Source organism: Panthera uncia, chromosome A2, assembly GCF_023721935.1.
Source record: "Panthera uncia isolate 11264 chromosome A2, Puncia_PCG_1.0, whole genome shotgun sequence".
Lineage (NCBI taxonomy): Eukaryota > Metazoa > Chordata > Mammalia > Carnivora > Felidae > Panthera > Panthera uncia.
In genome coordinates this window covers 109,581,655-109,595,115 of record NC_064816.1, presented here as the reverse complement: position 1 = coordinate 109,595,115, position 13,461 = coordinate 109,581,655, and the positions used below count along the sequence as shown (strand labels likewise).

Sequence of the window (13,461 nt, the reverse complement as noted above, 5' to 3'; positions counted from 1 at the left end):
AGGCTACATAGCTCCTTTGATGCCAGAATCGGCATAAGGAGCTAAATCAATACACACTATTAATGCTTATTGATTCTCACATGACGCTATTTCTGGTTAGAAATAACCACAGCTAGGCTGGGGGATCTCCTGCTAGTTAACGGCAGGGATGGGTATACTGCAATACCCAGACGTTACCAAACAGTTACAGCCCACAGAGTAAGGTCAAGCATCTAAGTAATTTCGTGTATTTGAGAGTTTAATACTTCAACTAGACAGTAATGCACAAAACAGGCACGTCACTTTTTTATCCAATTCTTCCAAAGATACAAAAGGAACCTTACCTCACTTATGACAATGAAAAGGGAACGTAAAATGACACTTAACAGTTAACTGAGAAAATGCTCCTCGGAAGGAGGAGCAAATCAGGGTAATTTTATTCTTCAATGTTCATGCAAAATAATAATTGGATTTCAATAAAGAATAAAGCACAGAGACTCGCTTACCAGTGTCCGTAATCAATGTGCTGTCGAATCAGAGTGTGGGGCTGCACTGTGCCATATAAGTCCACTTCGGGCATATTCATATCATCAATGAAATAAACCAGTTTTTTGTTTCCTCCTGGCCCATAGATACGACCAGCTTTTTTCTCTAGAGGTTTCTCAAGAATTCCTGAAACAAATGTATCATTCTGCCCACCAATTGGATAAAATTTAACTTTCTGTCCTTAATCCCTTTTTTCTAATTTTTCCTCATCTTCTGTCCATTTCATCCACTCTAAGTCTCCAAGTATCACCTCTCTGCAGGTTAATATCAGCGATGACTCTCTGTTCATCTCTTCTGTGTCATGCGTTCCGGTCAACCACCCTCCTACTGCCAGAGGTCACCTCACCTCTCCTTCCCTGAGGACTCAACATCTGTGACATGATACCACACTGGCCATCAAGCTGAGGCAACACCATCATTGGTCTGTGTACTTTCCTCCAGGAACCCACTCTAATACATGGCCCACTGTCACTCCAGCCATGGCCTACTTCCTCAGTCTTTGTCTTTCTCAATCACTCTTGCAGGAGCTTCTAGGGACAGCTCAAGAGAGTCCCCCATGCTTCTCTTCCTGGGTTATCCAAGTGCAGAAGTACAAGGGAATCCTGTACGAAGACTCTATCTTGTGCACACATCAGCTTACATTTCTTCACGGGCCTAAATGACTTTGCACGGATTTGAGAAAAATCATGATGATAGAAAACCCTGAATAGACTGTGTAAGATGTAGTATCTAATAGTTGCTGACTCTTCAAATGACAATAAACAGCTCGAGGACAGGAAACTACATCGTGGTCATTACTGTATTCCTGATGACAATCCCAAGTCATTTGTTAAATGAACAAATGACTAAATAAATGAAAGAACAAACAAGTATATGATGAAAAATTAACAAAGCTCTCTTCCAAGCAGGGGAACTGCATTCCCAAATGCTTGTTTCCTATCAGCCACTGGTACCTGATTGTTTGGCCAACGCCAAACAAGCCTCTTCCTCACTCACAACACACCTCTTCCTTTTTCCCTTCTGTGCTCCTGTTTGTGTGGTTAACACCCTCTCAGTCAGCCGGATGCAAAGCTTCAATATAATCTTTCTCTCCTGGTCCCAGACGTGCCTGGCCACAGCCTATAAATGGTACCTCTGGTCTCTTCCTTTTCATCACTCGCTCCACAATGTTAGTCCAGAGCAACATTACACAGAGCTGGAACACTACCCAGGGGGACTGGTCTCCCCACCTCAGATATCTCCTCAAGTATAGCCTGCAGCTTGTCAGTTCCTTGCTCCCCATTTTCCACCCAATGAAATACATGGTCTTCAGCTTGCATCTCAGCTCTTTGTACAGTTACAGTGGCTACCATTCTACATGGCCTGGGACTAAAAGTCCCATGTTCCAGAAATCCCCACTGCCCCCCCCCCCATCTTGGAAAATTGACACCAAGTGTTCCATCAACAATGTAACTCCAACCCTCTTCTCCAGCCATTTCTCTATCTTCTACCACATCCCTGACCATAAGCCAACGTAGAGATTCAATGAATTAAATGTGTTCTGTAATTTTCTCTTTCCTAAGTTTGTTTCCACTGATTCTTCTATCTCAAATCCCATCTCTGCCTGCATACCACTCCATCCTGAAGGTTTCAAATGCAAACTTTCTTTCAAGCACACTGCTCTATTATTTGTGCTAATGGTCTATGTCTGAATCTTATACATGCCTGTACCCTTCCAGGAATTAGCAAGACGAACTCATACCTCAGTCAAGTACTGCATTCAATTACTGAATTGTACACCTAATCTTTCATTTACAAGTGATAAAGCGATCCCTCCTTCTGGGTCTCTGAATGAAAAACACGCACTGAACACGATGCCTTGGAAAAAAATAGATAAACAATATATATTCGCTAAAGAATTAAGTAAGAAACTGCCAAGTTAGATTTTTGACTGTTCCACTCCAAAAAGTCAAGGAAGACAAACTTGATTAATAGGAAATTACAGAAGAAACACTCTTGGCTGAGTTAACAACGTCCATGAGCAAGAGAATTTGTTAGTAATCGCTACTTCTAACGCTGCACACACACACAACACAGAAACCGCAATCCGGGCAATTCAACAGGCTTAATAAACTACTGCACAATGGGGAGTTTCACAGCCCCACTGCCAGTCTAACCCTGACTCTGCTGGACAGTGACAGATATACCAGTAGAAGCTTCTCCTACCACTGTCTCCTCTGCTTTCCAAGTCTACTTGGCTTACCCTTCCTAATTCAGCAGGCCCAAAATCTGTGTGGCTCTTTTGATGACACTGATACATGTTTTCAACAGTTTTAAATTCTTACAGTTTTCCAAAGATTTAGTTAACAGTTCATGGCCTGCCATTTCAGTGACACAGTTTTAATGAAGTTCTCCTAAACCAATTGTTTACTTGAAAAGGCAACCAGAGCGGTCTTCCTTGTGCACCCTCTCATGTTGCTTGGGCTCCACAAAACTGATTAAAGGTGACCAAACTGCGTAGAGGCAACAGCAATGGACACGGTTTTGATGTCGATTCTTGTGGTTCTAAAGCGTAATAACCCAAATAAAGCCTTTAGTGACATAAAAAGCCAAAATCACAACGCTGAAACAAAGTTTATTTTACCCAGATTGGTGATAGGTAAAAAGTTCATCTGAAGCTTCAGCAGAAGGTCTAAAGCCTAGAGAAAGTAGCCTTCCCCTTGGGCTGCATGGCCCAGTCTTGACAGTCTCTGATCACCTGTTTCTACAATACAAACAGGAGGGGCGCTTACTCTGCAGAGTCGTGGATGTTGTGTAGTAGTTGAAAGGCACACGGGACACTAGATAATCCTCAGAGAGGCCTGACAGCGTGTCACCTACGAAGGCCGTCTTTCCCACTCCAGCATTTCCTACTAGCATTAGAGGCTGTCCTTTCTCAAGCAGCAACTTTACGAAGTATCTCAGACGAGCTGTCTCTGATGTGTGAACCATAACTCTCTGGAACAGGGAGGAAGAGAAAGGAAGCCAAGTCAGAAAGAGAGGTTCATTCCAAAATTCCGAATCTGGACCAACACAGTCACTGCACAGTTGAGACCCAAAGCGTTCCTAATTCAGGTTAATGCTCAGTACGGGGGAATCTTACCTAATTTTCAGTTTTGAATTGTCAAAGTTCAGACGTCAGAGCTGGAGGAGAGCAACTGGGTAGTCCCTTCAAAGCACAATGGCATAAGCAACTGATTTATCTTTTCCACATTAAGTACTAGCCAAAGACCCTATCACAGAGTACCTACACTCTGCCCAACCTTGCATTATGCATACAAGGGAATACAGGAAACACTGAAGAAGCTGTCTACCACTTTTTAGGAGCGACAAAACATTTGAAAGTCAAGCCACACATAAATGAAAGTTGGTAGCAATGTCTTGGCTGAATAAGATTAACTGGCAAAATGGTTAGGGCATTCACCCTGGGGAGAAACCCAATGGGGAAACAGTGATTTTAAGTGAAATAGTCATAAATCTAAAGTACATGTCAAACTTATTATGCACTGTTTAGTTAAAAAAAAACTGCATAACAATGCCTCTGTTTTGAAAATTAGCTATTTATTCATATACTATATTGTTTCAAAACAAATTTGAGTTGGCATATAGGAATACAATAACATGAAGAATGGGAATAAACACCAGACTCCGGGAACACAGATTAATATGTAATATCAGGAAAAGGGTAGCAGGTGTAGACATGCAAAAAAAGAAAAAAAAAGAATCCTGCACAATTAGGATGCCTGGGTGGCTCAGTTGGTTGAGTGTCCGACTTCAGCTCAGGTCATGATCTTGTGGTTTGTGGGTTTGGGCCTCATGTTGGGCTCTGTGCTGACAGCTCAGAGCCTAGAGCCTGGAGCCTGTTTCGGAGTTTGTGTCCCCCTCTCTCTCTGCCCCTTCCTCTCTCACACTATGACTCTCTCTCAAAAATAAACATTAAAAAATTAAAAAAAAAAAAAAAGAATCCTGCACAATGATGCAAAGAGAGTTGATATTTCTTACACTTTTGGTGGCCAATTTCAAAAGGGGGTAAAAAACCATTTGCAAGATTCAGATTGTTCATTAAAAAAAATAGCTAAAATCTACAATATATTCTTCATTACATGGTTAGCATATCCTGAACACAACTGCTATTTTATAGATCATTCAGGATCATTTTCATGATTATGAATATTTACTCTAGAATTCTGATTTGATTTAGTGATGCTCTCAAGGCCTACTAAAAGGCAAAGACTGTTCTGTGCTACATTAAACAGTCCCAGATGACTGTTTTTAATCAGTTACATTTTATAATATTTTTCTCCTTTTTTCCTGCTCAATGTCATCACGTGTCTTTTAATTTGGCTATTAGCTCTTTTCTCTACACATTAATAATAATTAACACCTACTTAGAACTGAGTATGTGACAGGTACTATGGTAAGCACTTTATAAGCTATGTTGTATGATACACATACCTAATCTTTGAGGAGAGTTTTGTTAGGATTTTCATCTCGGAGATGATGAAACTAAAGCTAAGAGAACACTGATAACTTGGCCAAAGTCACAGCATGGTAGTAAGTGGTGGTACTTGGATTAAAATCCAAGCCTGTCCAGAGCCTGAGCCCTGTATTAACTACCACACAGAAGGCGTGCCAGGGCACGACAGTATGCACGTTACTTAATGTCTTGGCACTCCCATTTTACCCTGTGTAAAAAGGTTATTAATAGTCTATGCCTTAGAAGGTTGTTTTAAGGATAAATTAATCTATGGGGCGCCTGGGTGGCTCAGCCAGTTGGGCATCTGGCTTTGGCTCAGGTCATAATCTCATGGTTCGTGGGTTCGTGTCCCACTTCGGGCTCTGTGCTGACAGCTCAGAGCCTGGAGCCCGTTTTGGATTCTGTGTCTCCCTGTCTCTCTGCCCCTCCCCTGCTCATGCTCTGTCTCTCTCTGTCTCAAAAATAAATATAAACATTTAAAAACATTTTTTTTAAAAAGGATGTAATCTATGTAAAGCAAGTTAGAAAAGGGTCTGAGATAGACTACTGTAACATCAGTATTGACCATTATTACTGAGTATGGTTCTCTTCCAATATGTTAAGAAGCTGTTAATCAAATAACGTCTGGTCCAGCCGTGTGTAAAATAGGACCACAAATTCCTAATAGTTCCTTGCTGCATAGAAGTTGTCACTGATCAGATGCATCAACCCAGTGATACCAGTTTTTGGTCTTTGGTTTATTACGAATTCTCAGCTTTCAGCTCGCCAGATAACACTCCCAGGTGGGCTAGGTCCAGGCAGGCTGAGAAAAAACAGCTTTCAAAATTTATCAAGCAGATGGAACAGACATGGTAGGTTGCCTCCCAAACACCCATTTCTCCACTCTCCTTCCTGCCAGAGCTCCCACTTTGTCCAAGTCTCCACGCTTCTCCCACACAGACACGCTTCAGGCGAAGCTCCACCTGGTTTCCACAGTGGTGTGGTGATTCATCAAAGCCAATTATTTTAACCCATTACCCTGGCCTGAGACAGCTTAGAATGGCATGTGACCCCTGCAGCATTAGATGAAAGAGGCGGTCTGCTCTGGGGCTTCTGAGAAGGTTTCCTCACTCTTCATAAAAAAAAGATAAGAGAAAGCATCCTTTCCCTCTAAAGGTGACTCTTGATGTTACCGGAGTCCTTTCAGACCAGGAAGAATCCTAGTCTTAAAATGATGCCAGTGTTAAGAAGACCAGAGAGATGGTAAGACCTAAATCCTTGGTAATAACACCAAGTCACAGAATTAACCCGTCTCAGGGACATCCTACCTCTCATTTCTTGTTTGTGAAATAAGTTTCCTCCTGGCTCGGTGTTACAGGTTGAAGTGGGTCTTCCCAAAATTCTTATGATAAAGCCCAAACCCTTAGTACCTCAGAAAGTGACTGTATTTGCAAACAGGATCTTTAAAGAGGTGATTAAGCTAAAACGAAGCCATGAGGGTGGGTCCTACCTCAAACTGGCTGGTGTCCTTCTAAAAGGAGGCGGTTGGGACAGACTTGGAGACAGTGTCCAGGGAAGCATGGATGCATGCACACAAAGGCCATGTGAGGACACAGCAGGCAGGTGGCCATCTGCAAGCCAAGTAGAGAGGACTAAGGAGAAACCAGAGTGGCCAACACATCAGTCATGGATTGCTAGCCTCCAGAAAGAAACAGGAGAAAATGAATTTCTAATGTAGAAGCCACCCAGTCTACGGTACTGTGTTTGGGCATCCCTCGCACACTCATACAAGTAGAACAGGCCCCTAATCCAGGGACAGGTGTCCTTACATAAAGGGAAATGTGCACACACAGGGAAAATGCCGTGCAAGTAAGCAGCGAGCATGAAACACCAAGATCACCAGCTAATTCCAGACAGAAAGGCCTGGAAGTCTCTTCCAGTTGTCCCTGACAGCATCAGAAGGAACCAGTCCTGCTGACATGGTTTTTTTCAACTTCTAGCCTCCAGAACCATGAGACAATACATGTCTGCTGTCCAAGCCTTGTGGTAGTTTCCTGTAGCAGCTTCAGGGAACTAATACATTGGGTTTTCTTTGATTTCACATGAGCTGCTTCCTAATTAATGCCACAGAAATCACCTAGATTCTATTCACATAGCACTACTTGAAACAATAAGTTCTAAAGTGAATCAGAGTGATATGAGATTTAAAAAAAAAAAAATTTAATGTTTATTTATTTTTGAGAGACAGAGTGTGAGCAGGGGAGGGGCAGAGAGAGAGGGAGATACAGAATCTGAAGTAGGCTCCAGGCTCTGAGCTGACAGCACACAGCCTGACGGGGGACTCAAACCCACGAACCATGAGATCATGACCTGAGCTGAAGTCAGATGCTCAACCGACTGAGCCACCCAGGCACCCCTGACATGAGTTTTTTAAAATTTATTTATCTTGAGAGTGAGTGAGCAAGCACGGGGGGAGGCACAGAGAAAGGAGAGAGAGAGAGAGAGAGAGAGAATGAATCCTAAGCAGGCTCCACACTGTCAGTGCAGAGCCCGATGTGAGGCTAAATCCCTTGATCCCTGGGATCATGACCTGAGCCGAAATCAAGAGTCAGACGCTTAACCGATTGAGCCTCCCAGGCGCCCCCAGGATGACACGATTTTAAGAAGTATAATGAAAAGGAAAAGAGATTGAGGCAGAATAAGAAGATGCACAGAGAGTAACTCAACATCAGAGAACTGTAAAACGACAGCATATGAAGAGAAAATTAAAGAGATCCTCTTAGATGTGTCAGTTGCCATGAGGATTTGAAACACAGTTGGGGAGATTCCACACATCCATTTTACAGCTTGGGGGCTAAAGGAAAGATGTTCTATGTGAAAAGTGCTGTCTAATAAATTCACAATATGGTCACATATAAGAATCAATGAACTAACAGAAATATGTCTTTGATTTTTAATAAAGCTCACAAAGTTTCCAGGAAAATATAAAGAAAGCTGTTACCACACAATGAAGTTAGAAACTTTTCTAAAAAGGTTGTAGAAATACAAGAGCCATCTTACAGATTGGTCCTATAACTAAGATTCTTCTCTCTCAAGAAATAGAGTATATGCTGACCCTATCAAAAATGTTTCCATCCGGCCGGAAAAGGACTGCTGAAAAAAAGGGGGGTGGGGAGGGGCGGGGAGCGAAGGCTCAAACCAGCACAGTGCGGCTTGAAAATGATAATGTTCCACCTACCTGCAGAGGTACCTCTGGATCCATAGAAAGTTTGGGGACTTTCTCAGCCCAGGGCAAGAATTTCTTAGTTTTGTGGTCCAGATAATAATCAAAGATTGTCCCCTGGGATGGAAACTTCACGGCTTTCATCTCTTTATGCCACCAGCGACTGAATTCCGCTTGAGAGCCTGAAAGCTAAGGAGAACAAGAAAAATCCTTATTGCAGACCTAGAGGTAATTTTGAACACATACAAAGCCCCTCGAAATCCTGTTAGGCACAGTATTTGTAATGTACAGAGTCATAATTACAAATGGGATTGAGTAAATGACCCAAGAAAAATAAATAACTAGAAGTAACTTATAATGAGTGATAATATCAGAGAAGCAGAAAGCTATAATTGCCATGCCTCCATCAGGTACAAATTTTCTGGAATAATTATTAACTTAAAAAGCAAAGTAAGGTTAGGTGAACCTTAGATTACCCCTGGGTTATTCAATTTAACAATGAGCCATCATGCAAATTCCCATGCTAGGTAAAGTAAGACAGTGGTTCTCAAACACTCGTGTTGACTGATAGTAAAATCAATTGATATCAATCGATAGTAAAATTGATAGTAAATCAATTGATGGTAAAATAAGAAAGAACAAAGGAATACTTTTTAAAAATTGGTAGCAGTATTTGATTTAAATACTGTCCTTTGTTTGAGCTTATAGACTTCCAAGACCTTTGGGTGTTAAAAAACCTTTTCCTTAATAAAATTATGTTATTAATTAAGGTCACTTTTAAAATAAATGTCCTTATTTAGAAAAGTAAGCATTTGGTAACCCTACTTCATTCCTTCAAGTCAAGATTCGCACTCTTTATCTTTGACATTCTAAATCCGGGCACCCCCACCATGAGGGATGAGGAAAGGCACATTCTTGGTTTTCTGGCAGGGCACCACTGAGGAGCTGAAAGCTCTAGAGAGACAAACTGCTGTCCTCCAGAAAGGACTGTCTTTATATGATGATAGGTACAAGCCTTTTGCTGCTAGATTAGGGTTTGGAAAATAAAGAAGGGGAAATGGTGACTGTATAGTAGTGGGTTATAACAGCCTTCTGTATCTATAGAAGACTCTGTCTAATGGCTCCTATATTGACTGGACCACCCAGCCTCCTGTCTCCTCCATCCACAGGACCACGCAGCCTCCTGACTCCTCCATCCAGGGAACAACGTGGCACAGAGACTTCTATACCCACAGGATACTCTAGCATAGTGAGCTGGTGAACTCAAAGAACAGCGTGTGTGAGCGTCCACCACGTTCAGCAGTGTCATACTTAATCTAAGACCTTAACTCCCATTTTTCTCCAGTGAAATTCTTAAGTCTGTTTTTTTCCTTTGGTGGTCTATGTCCCTGGACTATGGCCAACTTTCTGTACTGGGCTGATTACACTCGCGGGTACAGACAGGATGGCCGAAAAACAGGAAAGTGTGGTGAGGGCAGAGAACGGTCATCAGTCTCAGCAGGCAGAGCTTGCCCCAGCACCTTCCCAACACATTGAGCTCACACGCCTACATACCACCACGCATGTGTTCATGAGTCTAGGCTCACATGATTTTCGGGTTGGTGGCGTGGTATTTCATCACCCTACAGAGGTTGGTCTTAAGTTAAGTTAGTTCAGAAAGTGCCAGAAACTTACCTGGCACCGTTCTCTGTAGGCAGAATTCATAGGACTCCTACTTTACATCAATATTGGCTGACCACTACATTGCCAAGATCATCTTGGTGATAAATCTTTGATTCACTCAACTAAAATGCATTTGTTCTCTAGTGGGGAAGAAAACCAAAAAAGCTCCTATCCTCGTAGAGTATATGGGGAGATAGAGGCAGAGACATGAGGAAGCACAGTGGAGGGTAAGCCATGGCAGAGGGTAAGCCAATAAATGTACAAATAAAGAGCTGTCTTGAAAGTAAAGTTTGCTGTAATTAAGAGTAACAGGGGTAAATTCATTTGAATTGGATCTTCAGTGAGCCATCTTTGAGAACGGACACAGATATTTGAGAACAGGCACACTATTCCAAGAAGCAGGAAGAGGCCAGCACAGACAAAGATCCTGTGGGCATGAAAGACCTTGTGTTCCAGAAACTTTCAGTGCAACTGGTGGAAGAGGGTGGGAGGTAGGGGAGGGAGTAGCAAGGAAGAAGCAGGGGGAGACAGGCAGGACCAGATCCAGAGGGCTTGGAGATGGTATTCAATTTTTCACTTTGTCCTAAAAGCAAAAGGAATCCATTAAAGTGTTTTAAACTCTCAAGTGTATCATATAATTCAATTTACATTAAAAAAAGTCACTCTGGCTGCTGAGAGGATAATGGATTATGGGGGAAGTACAAAAGCAGACCGAAGAGGTTGTTACCTTAGAAGCCAAGTGAGAAGGGAAAACAGCAGTTTATGGGAGCTCAGGGAGAGTTGATCCAAGACCTATTTCAAAAGTTGTGTGCAATGGCCTGGCTTGAGAACACGGGGCCTGGATCAGTCTGTTGCAGTCTGAACCTGGCTCAGACTTTAACTGTGTGCCCTCACAGGCTAACTTCTCTAAGTTGCGGCTCCTTTTTTGTTTGTAAAAGGGGAGGAAGGTAGTTGTACCAATACATAACAGTTTTATCGTTTTTTGAAGATTCAGTAAAATAGCCTACTAAAAGGCCTAAGCACATTCTCTGACATATAGTAGGCATTCAGATTTGTTCAGTTAATAAATGGCTAACCTAAGAGTGCTTTTTTGTCTGTTTCATTCACGTTTCCAACTTTATAGCCTCTCTTTTGAATGCTTTGTAGTTAGAAGCTTTTGAAGATGAAAAGATGATAATGATAATGATGATGAAGACGGCGACGACTCTAGTCTAGGGAGAGAATGTCTGGGGGAGTTAGGTGATCATTGTGGTGGCCTGGCTTGATGGACTGGTGGGAAGGTGGCCATGTTTGGAAACTGGAAAGATGAGAACACCATCAGCTAGGAGGGAGGTGATCAGGAATAGAGAGATCTCTGCTGTCAACATCCTACTCACACAACTTTACCTGGTTTATATCCTAGAGAAGGAAAAACCTCCTAGAGAACATGGGAAACATACCAAAGAAGATGGAGGAGGGGATGGGTTGAGGAGAGGGGAGATCACGCCTGTGGCCTCTGTGAAGGAGAAATGCACGTGTGCTGTAAATTGTGCTTGAGAAAAACCCTGTGCAGTCACCTAATCCCAACTTTGGACTCTCACTCAAAGTAACACAGGATGTTATTCTTTAGAAAGCACTTGGGAGATTACAGAAGGAAATGTGCCTTCTCAGAACGATCAAAGTAAGATCGAACAGACCAAGTGAATTCCAAGTTTATTTATAGATATGATCTACAGGAACCTGGCGACAAGAAGCAGAACTGGCCCCCAGGTTTTAGCAGCCATGTATGTGAGGACCTACAACAAAGAAACCAATGGAAATATGGTTCCTGCTTGGCTGTGATGCCTTCTAATTTAAATCCCGTTTACATCTGGAAACATGTGGCCAAGTCTGGAAGACGTGTGCCATCTATTTTTAGTGCAAAGATTCTGGGATACCTGTAGGAGCCTTCTGACCATGAGAGATCCTGAGGTCCCCTGGACAGTGTGGACTTTGGAGTTGTACAGGGGTGTGAATCCTGGCGTCATTTCTTACCAGTGTAACCTTGATCAAGTCACTTTGCCTGTCTGAGCTTTATTGGCATGATGGAGATAGCTTGAATGATGACTGGAAACATTACATGGCAAAATCTACATACAGAGGTGCATGGTGACCAGATGTGCAGTCTTTTCAAGGTGAAAAATTCTGCACTTCAGGAAGTCTAACCTACGTATGTAGGTGTGAGTGTGTCCATGTCTGCATGCACTTGAACAAGCTCATCTCAGGTGTTTGCCCACAAGAAGTCGGAGGCTATGGGTGACCCGCACTAGGAACGCTGTGCAGGCATGGTAGCCTCATGTGAGGCTCAAGGAAAGACCCTTGGAAAGGAACTGACCTGAGTTGCCTCTAGTTCATGAATCATTACCCTGGGCATCATGTAAGAGACTGATTAGATGTAAGAGACTACTGACAGGGAAACCAATTTCAAGGTTATTATGTGCTGTAGATTCAACTGTGTCCACCCACCCACCCCAAATTCCTACGTAGAAGCTCTTGCTCCCAATGTGATCATGTTTGGAGATAGGGCCTTTGGTGAGTAATTAGGTTCAGATGAGGTCATGAGGGTTGGTCTTCACAAAGGGATTAATGCCTTTATAAAAAAGATACAAGAAAGCTTTTTCTGGTTTCTCTCTGCCAGGTGAGGACACAGCAAAAGAACACCTGCCTACCAGCCAGGAAGAGGGTCCTTGCCAGAACTTGACCATGCTGGCACCCTGACCTTGGACTTCCAAAACCAAATTTCTATCGGTTAAGCCATGTAAGGTATTTTGTTATGGCAGCCCAAGCTAAGACACTGTGACTGCCCAGGACAATCTAATAATGATACATTCCTGAATAAAGGCTGTAGGGATAGGGGCTGGGGGGGGTGGGGAGTGAGTAGAGGACAGATGTGAAAGCTGTTGTGTGATTGAAAGGTAGGTATTGGATATAGAAATAAAGAATGATGTCTCCCTGTATTTTCACTAGAACAACTGGAAGGAATGTGAGTGTCCTCAAGGATAAGGCAGGGTACAGAGGAAGAAGAGCAAATTCAGGGGTGGGGCGGAGGAAGAGCTGTGTCTCTGACACGGTGTGACCGTCCCCTGGAAGCACACACTACTGGCACTGCTCCAGAGGCAGGTGGAAACCCTGAGCCGTGAGCTCGGAACAGAGATCTGGGGCAAGGCTAGGGGTGTGGCATCGTCAGCCAATGTGAGCGCTGCCAGCCTGGAGGAGCATGTCTGAACAACACTCAGGCTTAGAAGACATCAAGGCAAGTGGCGGAGATTTATGATAATGTTAAAAAAAATAAACAAAACACAGGAATCAAAATTACAATTCCCCGCCCCCCCAAGTAAAACTGGTTCCTTAAATTATTTCTGTAAACAACTGCTAAACATACCTGATCTTGCAGCAGAGTGCCTCCGAACGCCCACACACAAGCAAAGACAAAGACGACTTCATAAACCTCTTTTGGGCTGTCAGAGGGTACACTCTCAGGGGTCAACAAACATTCCAGAAGGATACAAATAGTCTAGTGAACAAGAAATAGCCATTCATTTAGGGCAATAAATCCTTA

General features: G+C 42.8%; 1 protein-coding gene across 1 annotated transcript in view; it reads right to left on the bottom strand.

Moving 5' to 3' along the window:
- DNAH11 (dynein axonemal heavy chain 11) overlaps positions 1-13,461 on the bottom strand; it is a 357,765-nt gene that overhangs the window by 158,603 nt on the left and 185,701 nt on the right. Inside the window, exons 44-47 of the mRNA XM_049641609.1 lie at positions 13,285-13,416; positions 8,238-8,411; positions 3,297-3,501; positions 486-651 (exon numbers count right to left, since the gene is read on the bottom strand). Of these exons, the coding sequence (XP_049497566.1) occupies positions 486-651; positions 3,297-3,501; positions 8,238-8,411; positions 13,285-13,416 (677 nt within the window). The remainder of the gene's footprint in view (positions 1-485; positions 652-3,296; positions 3,502-8,237; positions 8,412-13,284; positions 13,417-13,461) is intronic.